A 14,745-nucleotide genomic window follows, 5' to 3' on the forward strand; every position below is an offset into this window, starting at 1 on the left:
GGGGGGCGGGTGCAAAAGGCCTACTTGCTTCTCCCTCTAATGTTCTGATGCAGCAAGACTCCGACAGCAGTCAAAGCTCAGTGTATTTGCTAAATAACACCAACCGCACAAATGCCAAGGAGCGATGCTTCCCACCGAGGAAAGGTCCAACCATTATCCCTCGACATGCAATGGGATGTCTTCACTGGTCTTGCTATATGGATACTATGGCTAGAAGATCTGGTAAGCAACTAGGTACCCCCTGGCAAAAATCCAACATTATGACTCCCCAAAGCCTTTTTGTCGTCTACAAGGCATAAGCCAGGAATGCGTTGGAATGCGCTCCACAGCTTGGGATGAATTTATCCCCAAAAGCTTGACTCCATCCAGGATGAAGAAGCCCACCTGACTGCCACTCCATCCGCCACACTAAGCTTTCATCCCCTGCACTACTGGCACACAGTGCGTACCGTCTATCAAGCGTACCGCCGGTACTCCTCTAACAGCACCTCGCAAAACTGCCGCCTCTACCACCAAGTGGCTCGAGGGCAGCAGTCACATGGGAACACCACTGCCCGCGGGCTCCCCCCACCAAGCCACGCACTCTCTGGATGGGAGTAAACCCGAAATCATAGCAAAATTCTGTTCAGGGCTCGGGTGCCAAGTTCAAAGGCTTAGCTGCTGTGAATTGTGTGGCCTCGCTAAGCTTCCGTCCAGCGGAATCAGATCTAGGCAGTGGAAATAATGAAGACCATAGAGCATTACAGCACAGTACAGGCCATTCGGCCCACGATGTTGTGCCGACACTTTATCCTGCTCTAAGATCTATCTAACCCTTCCCTCCCACATAGCCCTCCATTTCTCTATCGTTCATGTGTCTATCTAAGAGTCTCTTAAATGTCCCTACTCCAAGAGCCATGGGCAATAGTGATTGTCAGGTTTCTTTTGTAAAGTTGTGATGCTGACTTCCCCTGGTCCTAATGAAGGATCTATCGCCAAGGACTACTGAATCCCAGAGAAACTAAGGACTGCAGATGCTGGAATCTAGATGAAAAGCACAATGATGCTGGAAGAACTCAGCAGGCCAGGCAGCATCCGTGGAGAAAAGCAAGGTCCTGACCCGAAACGTTGACCGCCTGCTTTTCTCCACGGATGCTCCCCCAGCATCATTGTGTTTTTCATCATTCAGAGCACCTTTGAATGATGAGCAGGGACGAGGGGGCGAAAGTGGAGGGGAAGGTTGCGAGTTCGGAATGAGAAAAGGGGACGGCTCCAGTGATCCTGGTAACCCCACTGGGGTAACGTGGTGTGGGGCTAATCAGTCCTCACACACAGCCCTGAATTAACTCACAGAAGGACAGATCCAACTGCCTGAGAGCTCAGTTACACAGCTTGGGCAGCCCAGAACCCACACATGGGGACATGCAAAGGGAAAGGCAGGCGCAGCACAATGCCTGAAGGCTTCAGACGAGCCCAACACGAGTTTGCTGTTCACTGGTTTATGTTCCCCTTTCTCTTTGCCAACTTCCTCTGCTGTCCTGATTTGATTCTGGAGGCATCAGGTGACCTTTGGCAAATGGTGTATCAGCTTTTATTACGAGAGGATTTGAGGACAGATGTACGGGTCCTCCCTAGGTTACTAGCGCCGACTTTAGTTCAGACCGTACATACGGACGAGCGTTTGGGAGACCGGCGGGATGGATTTGCCGGCTGCTGAGGGGCAGCCGGCATCTTCTTGCCTTGTGGGAACTTGGTTCGAGGCAAGATCTGAAGGGTTAAGTTAAGCGCCCTGGTTTAACCACGCGTTGCCCTTGGTTGGCCTCTGTTCTTTATTTAAGTGTATTGCCGGGCACCCACCTTTCCGACTTGCGAACCGTTCGGGTTACGGACAGTTCTCAGGAATGGAATCCTTGGTAACCTGGGGAAGAGCTGTAAGGATGTCTTACTTCGATTACTGAGAGCCCTGGTGAGGCCACACCCAGAGTACTGTGCATCACTTTAGACTGACAGCTTCCAGGGATGGTGGGTTTGCTGCATGAGGAGAGACTTGAGTAGACTGGGACTGTGACTTTGGAAGAGCGAGAGCTGACTTCGTTAAAACTTATAAAATACTTCTTGAGGGCTTGTCGGACTGGGCTCAGGGAGGATGTCTGAGGAATGCAGGATTGGGTGCACAGTTTCAGAATAAGGGGTGAGCTATTTAGGACCAGGAGAGGGAGAGATATCTCCGCTTAGAGGGTGGTGAATCGTAGGGATTCTCCATCCCAGGGGACTGTGGAGGATCAGTTGTTGGGTTCATTCAAAGCATCAGAGAAACAAAGGACTGCAGATACTGGAATCTAGATGAAAACCACTATGATGCTGGAGGAACTCAGCAGGCCAGGCAGCATCCATGGAGAAAAGCAAGCAGTCACCGTTTCGGGTCCTGAAGAAGGGTCCTGACCCAAAACGTTGACCGCCTGCTCTTCTCCACGGATGCTGCCTGGCCTGCTGAGTTCCTCCAGCATCGTCGTGTTCATCGTCATTCAAAGCATCACTTCAGAGAGCTCCTCAGGGCATTGTCCTGGGCTCAAACATCCAAAGCTGCTTCATCAGTGACCTTCCCTCAGTCATAAGGTCAGAAGGAGGGACGTTCACTGACGAGTGCACAATGTTCAGCACCATTCATGACTCCTCAGATGATGAAGCTGTCCACATCCAAATGCAGCAAGACGTGGACAGTATCCAGGCTTGGGCTGTTAGGTGATAAATAACATTCGCGCCACACAAGGGTCAGGCAATGGCGATATCCAACAAGAGAAAATCCAGTCATCATCCCCTGACATTCAATGGCATCACCATCACTGAATCCCCCACTATCAATATCCTGGGAAGTCACCAATGACCAGAAACCGAACTGGAGTAGCCATGTACACAATCAGAGCAGATCAGAGGCGAGGAGTCCTGCGGTGAGTAACTCACCTCCTCACTCCCCGAACCTGTCCACCGTCTGCAAGGCTCAAGGCAGGAGTGTGAGGGAACACTCTCTACTGGCCTGGATAAGTGCAGCTTCAACACTCAAGAGGCTCAACACCACACAGGACACAGCAGCCCGCTTGACAGGCTCCCCATCCACAACCGTTCACTCACTCCGCCACCAACGCACAGTGGCAGCAGCCTGTACCATCTACAGGATGCACTGCAGCAACTCACCAAGACTCCGTAGACAGCACCTTCCAAACCCACCGCCTCTACCAGCTAGAAGGACAAGGGCAGCTAAAGGATGGGGACACCACCACCGGGAAGTTGCCCTCCAAGCCACACACCGTCCTGACCTGGAAATATATCACCGTTCCTTCACTGTCGCTGGGTCAAAGTTCTGAAACTCCCTCCCTAACGGCATTGTGGGTGCACCCCACACCTCAGGGACTTCAGCGGTTCAAGAGGGAAGCTCCCCACTATCTTCTCAAGTGCCAATAGGGATGGGCAATTAAATGCTGGCTCAGCCTGCGAAGCCCACACCCCCTGAATGAACAAAAAAAATCACAATTCTTCAGACCACAAAGTGGTCCATGTCTGTAGAAAACAAGGCTTCTCAGCCGACGCCTGCAGCAGATGTACCCAGCAGTGTGATTGTCTCCAGCAAGAAGGAGTCTAACCACCCACCCTTGTCATTCACTTGTATCTCCGTTGCCGAATCGTCTCTCAGCCCTACCTTAGGGCAGTAAAGTGTTCTGTAATGCCAGAGGTGGTGAACGGCTCCATGCGGATGACAGTTCTCTTCCTCTCCTTTCTTTTATCTCTGTCTTCCTTTCTCTCAGTTTTTTTTTCTCTTCAATTCCTTTTTTCTTATGTTTTTCTTTTCTCCTTGTCTCTTTCTTTCTTTCCCAATCTTTCTTTGGGTTCTGTCTTTCTTTTTTTTTCTTGCTTTCTCTTTCACCACTTTCAGAGCAATGCCTACTCGTGTGTGTGTGTGTGTGTGTGTGTGTGTGTATAGAAGTCTCTGGGTTTCTGTGTGCGTGTATGTATCTATCTGTGTATGTGTATCTATGTGTGTGTTTATAAAAGTGTGTATCTTTGTGTGCTTATGTGTACTTATGTATGTGTATCTGTGTGTGTATGTTTGTGTGTGTATATTTGTGTGAGTATCTGTGTGTTTATAAAAGTCTGTGTTTCTGTGTGTGTGTGTATCTGTGTGTGTATATCTGTGTGTGTGTATAAAAGTTTGTGTTTCTGTGTGTGTGTGTGTATCTGTGTGTGTATATCTGTGTGTGTGTATAAAAGTTTGTGTTTCTGTGTGTGTGTGTATCTGTGTGTGTATATCTGTGTGTGTATAAAAGTCTGTGTTTCTGTGTGTGTGTGTGTATCTGTGTGTGTATATCTGTGTGTGTGTATAAAAGTTTGTGTTTCTGTGTGTGTGTGTGTGTATCTGTGTGTGCGTGCGCGCGCGCATGTGTACGCGTGTGTCTGTGTTTGTTTATCAAACTTCCCACAAAATTACAGCTGATTGGGTCTGGACTTAAAGTAATATCATGACCACATTCCTCTCAAAGAGCCCATTGTTCTCTCTCATCAGCTTAAGCATTATTACAGGCGTATAGCTGTGTGTGTCCCTGACATACGGTCCCATTGTGGTGGCGTGGTCTGGCTCGAGGGCCCTCTGACCATTTAACGATTGGTATAAACAGATGCTGTTTTTATCCTCCTTCAGACTGCAGATTAAGGGCTCAGTTCTCAAGAGTCTGGGTCCAAGTTTGTTTGGGTGAGTTCATGTTTTGACAACATGTTGGGGGAGGGGTTTGGAATTGTATCTTTCCATTAAAGTACTACTGCCAATCACTGTCTCAGAAGGACCCACCTCTAAGGATGAGATGCTTCAGAATCCTGTTTCCTCTCAACCTCTCCCTTCTCATCTCCCTCCCTTTCTTTGCACCCCTCTCTCTTCATAGAAATTGATCACCCACAGAAGACTGCTCAGCCCATCTTGTCCATCCTGGATGATAAGGACTAATCCCACTTTCGGTTCTAAAGTCACGCGGCCCAACTGGTCCACACTGACCAAGATGCCCATCCAAGCTAGTCCCACTTGTACCTAGCCCATTGCCTTCTTGGTTACTGTGCATCAAGTGCTCATTGGATACTTCTTAAATGTGCTGAATGCTTCTCTCTCTGGCATGAGTTCTAGACCCTCATCACCTCCTGGGTGAAAAGCTTTTCCTCAACTTACAGTAGTGTAGTGGTTAGTGCGATGCTATTACAGCGCTAGCGATCAGGGTTCAATTCCCGTCGCTGTCTGTAAGGAGTTTGTATGTTCTCCCCGCGTGTCTGCGTGGGTTTCCTCCGGGTGCTCCAGTTTCCTCCCACATTGCAAAGACGTACGGGTAGGTCAATTTGGGTTTAAAATGGGCGGTGCGGACTCGTTGGGCCGGAAGGGCCTGTTACCACGCTGTAAGTAAAATTTTTAAAAAATTCCCACTCCTCCTTCCACCTGTTACATTGAATCTGTGTCCCTTAACTGTCGTCCTCTCTGTTAGAATGCTGTGCACCTTGATTAAATCTCCCTCACCCTCCGCTGTACCACAGGAAATAACTCCCACCCACTCTGTCTTTTGTCATGACTATAATTACCTGGCGTTGGCCTCACCCCTTCCTAGTGCTATTAACTCCTTTCTGTGGAGTGGGCAGCAGAACTGTACATGAGAACCTGTGCAATGCTTTGTGCTTCAGGGGTTACCTCGCCTCCTCTTGTACTCTACATATCGGTTAATAAGTGCAAGTACCGCCTATGGCTTCTGAACCACCTCAGCGTGCGTTGATGTTGCAGCAGCTGGGATACCAGACTGATAACCCAGCGTCCTGGATTAACAATACAAGGATCCATAGAGTCATACATCAGGGAAACAGGCCTTTTGGTCCAATGAGTCTGCACTGACCATCATTGGTATTGGTATAAGATAAGATATCTTTATTAGTCACATGTACAATGAAACACACAGTGAAGTGCATCTTTTGCGTAGAGTGTTCTGGGGGCAGCCTGCAAGTATTGCCACGCTCCCGGCACCAACATAGCATGCCCACAACTTCCTAACCTGCACGTCTTTGGAATGTGGGAGGAAACCGGAGCACCCGGAGGAAACAATGGATGTTGGTCCAGGGTTAAAACATTGGCTAGGACTAAAATTATGTCATTGGATCTTTTATGTCTGAGGGAACATACCACCAGACTTAAGGACAGCTTCTACCCTACTGTGATAAGACTATTGAATGGTTCCCTTAGACAATGAGACTTTGACTTCACAATCTACCTTGTTGTGACCTTGCACCTTATTGCACTGCACTTTCTCTGTAGCTGTGACACTTTACTCTGTACTGTTATTGTTTTTACCTGTACTACCTCAATGCACTCTGTACTAACTCAGTGTAACTGCACTGTGTAATGAATTGACCTGTATGATCGGTTTGCAAGACAAGTTTTTCACTATACCTTGGTACAAGTGACAATAATAAACCAATACCAATATCAATGTCCAAAGCTGAAATTTTCAACCGAGATCAAACTTTGTTTCAGAGTTAGGACCTCGCTGCATGCAACACTCCCTTAACACTGCACTGGAATATCAACAGCAATCTTTATGTTGTTGTCTCTAAAAGCAGGACTCAAACCCATGACCTTGAGGCTGCTGGACAAGGCTGCTACCCACTGAGCCACTATTGAGTGCTTAGTCAGCCTGCTGACACTAAGCTCCTGTACCAGGGATTTATAAGGTATTTACAAGTCTCAAGAGTCTGTGTCCCTTTTGTCCGGGCTTGCTTAAGGGAGCTTGCTGGGAGACAGGAGTAAGTTTCCAACAGATTGTGTGGCTACCTCTGTCTGCTATCCTGGATGGGGACTGCTTGCTCACAGTGGCTTTTATGTTCAGACGCAGCTTAGAGGGATTATGGTTGAAGTGCGTGGCTCTCCACTGCCGATTAGACACATTAAGAGAGGGAGGAAGCAAACAACTTGGAGGGCAGATGTCTTAGCTGGAGATCGGATGGTCTGGGATAAACATTACCACCCCCCTCCCCTCCCCGACTACCCAACCATCCAGATTAATGCAGTTTCTGTGTGACTGAACATCACTCGATGAATACCCCACCACCTCAGCCACAACAAAACCGTCTTCTGTTCCCCCCCCACCTCTCCTCTCCTCCACTGTTGCTGGGGTCCTCTGTATCTTCCCCATTGTTTTCCCAGTTGCCGGATGCTGTTGTTAACTGGTTCAAGGCGCAGGGATCTGTAACACTGTCAGACCCAATGGACTGAGAGTTGAGTTGACGAGTCGTTAAATTAACGATTGTCTTATAATTCCCTGTAACTGGACTCAATCATTGAAAGTTTTTCTTGTTGTTTTGGGCGGAAGTTCCCCACCCCACCACTCCTTTGCTGGACTCATTTGTAATTAAGTAGTGGGATTGAAACCCATGGACTGTCCATGTTTGATGGCCTGCCTGAGGATGAATCGGAAAGGCAGTCTTCTCCTGGGGTCTTGTTCTGTATAACATAGGAACACAAAGGTCAGGCTATACCTAAATGAAGCCACCCTTCAAACCTTTGCTCAATTATCTTCTCTGGGGAATATCCATTGAGTCGTACATCACAGAAACAGGCCCTTCGGCCCATCGAGTCTGTGCTGACCATCAAACACTCTTTCACAATGATCTTGCATTAATCCCAATTCTACCAGCTACTGACACCAGGCTCAAGGACAGCTTCTATCCCACTGTTATAAGACTATAGAATGGTCCCCTAGTACGATAAGATGGACTCTTGACCTCACAATTTACCTCATTATGGCCTTACATCTTATTGCCTGTCTGCTCTGCACTTTCTTTGTAACTGTAATACTTTATCCTGCATTCTGTTGTTGTTTTTTCCTTGTACTACCTTGATGTACTGATGTGATGAAATGATCTGTATGGATGGCATGCAAAGCAAAGGTTTTCGCTGTACCTCGGCACATGTGACAATAGTAAACCAATTTACCAATTTACACTGGGGCAAATACAGTGGCCAGTTAACCCAGTACCTGGTCACAGGGGGAATGTCCAAACTTCACACAGACAGCACTGAAGGTCAAGAGCTGTGTGGCAGCAGCAGCACTAACCGCACCACCGACATGCCACCCAGCAGGCATGGTAGTGTAGTAGTTAGTGTAACGCTTTATAGCGCCAGCGACCCGGTTTCAGTTCCAGCCGCTGTCTGTGAGGAGTTTGTGCGTGCTCCCTGTGACTGCATGGGTTTCCTCTGGGTGCTCTGGTTTCCTCCCACATTCCAAAGACGTACGGGTTAGGAAGTTGTGGGCATGCTGTGTTGGCGCCAGAAGCATGGCGACACCTGCGGGCTGCCCCAGAACACACTACGCAAAGATGCATTTCATTGTGTGTTTCGATGTACATGTGACTAATAAAGATATCTTATATAGTATACGAAGGAGAAAAATACTTAAGACAGAGTACTGCAAAGTTCCAATGTTCCTGAGATGAAGGATACCTTTGTTAGGAGAGATTGAGTTGGCTGGGTCTATAATCCTTATATGTCCTAGAATTTAGAAGATTGAGAGGAGGTCTCATTGGAACATAAAACTATGAAGGAAGTTTAATGGGACCAGGTGGTTGAAATATTTACCCCGTCTGGGAAATGTGTTCCAGGGAAGGAGTGAGAATTTGTCCTATGTCCCTCTAAACTTTTCTTATCCACGTGCCTGTCCAAATATCTTTTAGACACTGTAATTGTACCCACCTCTACCACTTCCACTGGCAGCTCGTTCCACATACCCACCACCCTCTGTGTGGAAAACCTGCCCCTCAGATCCCCTTTTCCCTCTCACCTTAAACCCATGCCCTCTAGTTTTAGACTCTCCTACTTTGGGAAAAAAACTGTGACCATCCATCTTAGCTATGCCTCTCATGATCTTAAAGAGCAGGATAAAATGTCAGCACAACATCGTGGGCCAAAGGGCCTGTACTGTGCTGTAGTGTTCTATGTTCTATGTTCTAACTCTATAAGGTCACCCCTCAACTTCCTTCGCTCCAGGGAAAGCAGTCCCAGCCTATCCGGTCTCTCCATATAACTCAAGCCGTCCAGTCCCGGCAACATCCTGGTGAATCTCTTCTGCATCCTCTCGAGCTCAATCGCATCCTTCCTAAAGTAAGGCAACCAGAACTGCACTCCAGGTCCCACCAAGTACAGCTGTAATATGACGTCCCAACTCTTGTCCTCAGTGCCCCGTCCGATGAAGGCAAGCGCGCCATACGTCTTCTTCATTACCTTGTCTACCTGTGTCACCGCTTTCAGGGAACTATGTACTTGTACCCCGGGGTCTTTCTGTTCTACAGCTCTCTCCAGGATGGTGTTATTCACTGTGCATGTCCTGCCCTGGTCTAATTTCCCAAAATACATCACTTGTCCAAGTTGAATTCTACCTGCCATTCCCAGTTGATTCGGATCCTGTTGTAACCTTGGACAACGTTCTTCACTGGCCAGCACGCCACCGATTTTGGTGTCATCGACAAGCTTACTAATCATGCACCTGCATTCTCATCCAGATCATTTATATGGATGACGCGCACCATTTGGAGGCCAGTGGACCCAGGCCCCTCAATCTGAAGAGCAACCCTCCAGTATCACCCTCTCGTCGCCTTCCCCTCCCCCCCACTGTTCCCATCTGTCCACCCCACCTCCCTTATCCCGCTCCATGCTCCACCTTCCTTTGCCATCCGATTCCGTCACCTGCAGGCCGTCTGTTGCCTCCACCTATCACCTCCCAGCCCCTGTCACCATCTCCTCCCTTCCTTTCCCCCACCTGACTCCATCTGCCAATCAACCCCTCCTCACTTGGATCCACCAATCGCTTGCCAGCTCTTGCCCCACCCCTCCCCCTTACCTCTCTATACTGTCCATCTCCCCTCTGCTCTTTCAGTCCAGATGGAGGGTCCCGACCTGAAACGTCGACTGTCCATTTTCCTCCACAGAAGCTGCCCGACCCACTGAGTTCCTCCAGCAGATTGTTTTTCTTGTTCCAGATTCCAGTATCTGCAGTCTCTGGTGTCCCCACGTCATTACTAACCTCTGAGATTTAACCCTCATCCCTGATCTTACTCGCTCCACCACTGCAGCTATCTTCATCAGCAGATGCCTGAGTTTTGGGGTTCTCTCCCTCACCCCCTCACCTCCCTCTCCTTTTCCTCCCTTAAGATCCTCGTTAAAGCCTAGTCTCTGACCCAGCATTAGTCATGGACCCCCAGGTAGCCAGGTGGCTCCGAACCAAATTTTGTTTGGCTCAGGTCCTCGTGAAATATTTTAGTATATTGAAGGTGCTAGATAAATGCAAGATGTTGTTGTTAAGGAGCTTGAAACTGAATTATGTTTCTATAACCCAGAACATTCCCAAGTACCTACAGCCAATGAGGTACGTTGGGTTTCAGAAACTCTTAGCCAAATTGCACACAATAAACTCCCACAAACAACAACATGATAATCTCTTCAGCAATGATAATTAATGGATAGGTTCATGCAGAACACTCTCCCCCTCTCTGTGTAGTGCTGTGGAACTTCTGTTGTTGGGTGAGAGGATGGGTGGGGTCTTGTGTTGATCCCCGCACTCGGAAACTTTCTGTTCTTTCACTTGGGGATAGTTTTTATTGTGAAATTAAATTAAGAAATTAAATGGGAATGTGGAGAACGGGGTTTTGGAGGCAGTGCTCTGGGCAACATGGGAGTGGGATGCCAGGAGAGGCGAGTGAAAGAGGAGAGGGTACAATGTAGAATGACGGATTGTATGGAGGAGGGAAATGTGAGAGGGAACTGGCACAGCAGTGACACGGTGGAGTCACGTAGTGACTCGAGAGGCAGTACGACCAATCACACACGTGCGCACTCACACACGTGCACACTCACACATGCACACTCACACACGTGCACACTCACGCACACACGCACACTCACACACACGTACCTGCACACACACACCTGTGCGCACTCACACACATGTGCACATTCACACACACACATGCACACACACACATGCACACTCACGCACACATGCGCACTCACACACATGTGTGCACTCATACTTGTGTGCACTCACACACACATACGTGCACACACATACCCATGTGCACTCACACACACATGTACACACATGCACTGTCACATGCATGCACATACAATTGCAAGCACCCACTCACACAACTCATGCACACTCATGCACATGTACACACACACTCGCACACATATACGTGCAGACACAATTGCAAGCACACACACCACATGCACATGTGCACACATGCATGTAAACACACTCTTGCAAACACTTACTTGTGCATACATAAACACACACACACACACACACACACACACACACACACACACACACACACACAAACACACATATATGTGTCTACTGCATTAATGTGATGGTAGACCCCTATGGCCACTTGCTCATCATATGCCCTCGACATGCTTTCTGCCGGTTGGGATTTCTGCTGATAGACAGTCAGCACTGAACATCTCAATAACACATTAGAAGATGCCGGAGGTGTCAGAGGGAAACAGTCGTATCTAAGAGGGAGTAAGGCCTGAATCAATGTCAGTGGAGTAGTACCAATGCATTATAGAGGGTTGGAATGAAGAAGGGGTGGGGCTCGATGACAGTAGAGAGGTTTATGTGGAGTAAAGTTTAAAATGAAAGAAGGTGAAACAAACATAGAAGGTAAAAGCCACAGATGTAGGGTAGGCTGTGCACACGTTAATGTACATCAAGGGAAGTTCAGAATGCAAAGTCCAGATTGTGTAGGTTACATTCTTACTGTAAGTCATGCTGCTTTATTCATTATTATGATTAACACATTTATGACTGCCATTCTACGATGTACTGTGGCTGTTTGTCTATAAATGATCCAGCGAGATTCTTTTATCAATCTGTCCTTAAAACTTGCAATTTTATTTTTCATAGAAGATGTTATTGAAGAAAAACTGTGGGGCCAAAACGAGAGTTATCAAAATTCGAGTGAGTATATATCCAGTCATAAGTTACTGCCCCTCCCTCATACCTCTGTGCTCTGCTGTACGTCTGGTTTTATCTCTGAGCATTTTTGAGTTATATAGGAATCCTCCACAAAGTGTTCCCAGCCATGCCATCAATCATTTTATCTATCAGGTCACCTTTGCATTGTGTCGATCTCATCCCACCCAAAATGAAGGGAGTGATGATTGGGGATTGTTTCAAGGACAATGAGCTGGAGCAGGAATTGTTTCAATGAGCCAGATGATCAACTGTTGGGATTTCTGAACAATTGGATAGCCGATTATCGGAGTTTAAAGCGAGCCGGCCCACAGTAGTTCTTATCAATAAGTTCCACCAGGAACTGAGGAACAATCTTCTGGAGGAACTCAGCGGGTCAGGCAGCATCTGTGGAGGGAAATGGACAGTGGATGAAGGGTCTCAACCCGAAACGTCGACTGTCTATTTCTTTCCATGGATGCTGCCTGACCCACTGAGTTTCTCCAGTGGTTTGTGTGTTGCCCCATCTATATTAATACCATTTACCAGTACTTGATCCATAGCCTTCTCTCCTCACTCTCCCTAATCTCACTGTATTTAAATAATAATCTTATCTTCTATTTTTCCTTCCAAAGTGGACAACCTCGCATTTACCAACATTGTACTCCATCTGCCAGACCCTTGCCCACTCACTTAACCTATCTATATCTCTCTGCAGACTCTCCGCATCCTCTGCTACATCTATTTCTTGGTTTATTGCCTGTGCCACTGTAATGTTCTTTGGTGGCCTGTAGACAACGCCCACCAGTTATTTTTTCCCTTTACTATTCCTAAGGGCAGGCACGGTAGTGTAGTGGTTAGTGTAACACTATTACAGCGCCAGAGACCCAGGTTCAATTCTGGCTGCCGTCTGTGAGGAGTTTGTATGTTGTCCCCATGACTGCATGGGTTTTCTCCAGGTCCTCCGGTTTCCTCCCACATTCCTAAGACGTACGGGTTAGGAAGTTGCGGGTATGCTATGTTGGCGCCGGAAGCGTGGCGACACTTGCGGGCTGCCCCCAGAACACTCTATGCAAAACATGCATTTCACTGTGTGTTTCAATGTACATGTGACTAATAAAGATATCTTGACTTGTCTTGCCTTGTATTTCATCTCCTTCCTTCCTTTCCCCTTTCCTTGGATCTCTCTCTCTCTCTCTCTCTCTCTCCTTATCTTTTGTTTCTCTCACTTCTCTGTTTTCCTCTGTCTCCCTCTACCCAGCTCACTGTTGCCCACTCTCTTGCTTGCTTCCCGTTTTCCCCCCGCTTGCATTTGCTCACTACCTGATCTAATGACGAGGGTAGGGAGGTGGATCAAAAGCAAACTGCTGAAGGAACTCAGCAGGTCAGGCTGCATCTATGGAGGGATATGGACAGTTGACGTTTTGGGTTGAGACCCTTCATCTGCTCAGTGGATGTTGCCTAGATAGACAAGGTCCTGCATGAATCAGAATCAGGTTTATTACCACCGACATATGTCATGAAATTTGTCGTTCTGCGGCAGCAGTACAGTGCAAAGACATAAAAATTATTATAAGTTACAAAAATAAATAAATAGTGCAAAAAAGGAATAACGAGGTAGTGTTCATGGACCGTTCAGAAATCTGATGGTGGAGGGGATGAAGCTGTTCCTGAATCGATGAGTGTGGGTCTTCAGGCTCCTGTACCTCCTCCCTGATGGTAGTAATGAGAAGAGGGCATGTGTCGGGTGGTGAGGGTCCTTAGTGATGGATGCCACCTTCTTGAGGCACCCGAGAAGATGTTATCGGGTTGTCCAGAAGATTAAGTCACATCAAGTTCATGTTCATATTTATTGCCATGGACATACATACCCAGGGTATAAATGCCATGAAAATTTGCTTCTTTGTAGCAGTAGCACAGTACATTGCAAACATGACAGACATAAATTACATAAACTTAAATTAACATAAATTACGCAAAACAGAATAAACAAAATAGACACAATGACATTAGTGCAGGTTGAGGGTTGAGGTAGAATTAGGGCTTTTCAGGTTGATTCAAGAACCTGATGGCAGTGGGGAAGAACATGGGATCCACAGTGAGTTGGTAGATTGGATTCAAATTTGGCTTGGCCATCGAAGGCAGAGGGTTAAGGAGGAGGGGTTTTATTCCGACTGGACGTCTGTGACCAGTGGTGTTCCACAAGGACCAGTGCTGAGACCTCTGTTGTTTGTGAATGACCTGGACGAAAATGTAGGTGGTCTGATTGGTAAGTTTGCAGCCGACACGAAAATTGGTGAAGTTGTGGACAGTGAGGAAGGTTGTCAGAGGATATCGATCAGTTGGAAATTTGGGCAAAGAAGTGGCAGATGGAGTTTAATCCAGACAAGTGTAAGGTGATGCCTTTTTGGAGGTCAAATGCAAGAGGAAAGTGTGCAGTAAATGATAGGACCCTCAGGAACTTTGGTGTACAGAGGGATCTTATGGTGCAGATGGATAGTTTCCTGAAAGTGACAATATTGATAGAGTGGTAAAGAAGGTGTACGGCATGCTTACCTTCATCGGCTGGGACATTGAGTATTAAAATGGGGGAAATCTTGTTGCAAATGTATAAAACTATAGTTATAAGATATCTTTATTAGTCACATGTACATCGAACCACACGGTGAAATGCATCTTTTGTGTAGAGTGTTCTGGGGGCAGCCCGCAAGTGTCGCCACGCTTCCGGCACCAACATAGCATG

The 14,745-nt window shown here is 47.3% G+C and overlaps 1 protein-coding gene across 3 annotated transcripts in view; it reads left to right on the top strand.

The window, feature by feature from the left end:
• si:dkey-16j16.4 (uncharacterized) overlaps nt 1-14,745 on the top strand; it is a 380,812-nt gene that overhangs the window by 40,735 nt on the left and 325,332 nt on the right. The window contains exon 4 of one of the 3 annotated variants that reach the window (XM_052024172.1): nt 11,955-12,008. The exons of the other annotated variants lie outside the window; for them this stretch is intronic. Within the exon in view, the coding sequence (XP_051880132.1) occupies nt 11,955-12,008 (54 nt within the window). The remainder of the gene's footprint in view (nt 1-11,954; nt 12,009-14,745) is intronic. 3 annotated transcript variants of the gene reach the window in all.

This window comes from Pristis pectinata, chromosome 10 (genome assembly GCF_009764475.1).
Source record: "Pristis pectinata isolate sPriPec2 chromosome 10, sPriPec2.1.pri, whole genome shotgun sequence".
NCBI classification, from domain to species: Eukaryota; Metazoa; Chordata; class Chondrichthyes; order Rhinopristiformes; family Pristidae; genus Pristis; species Pristis pectinata.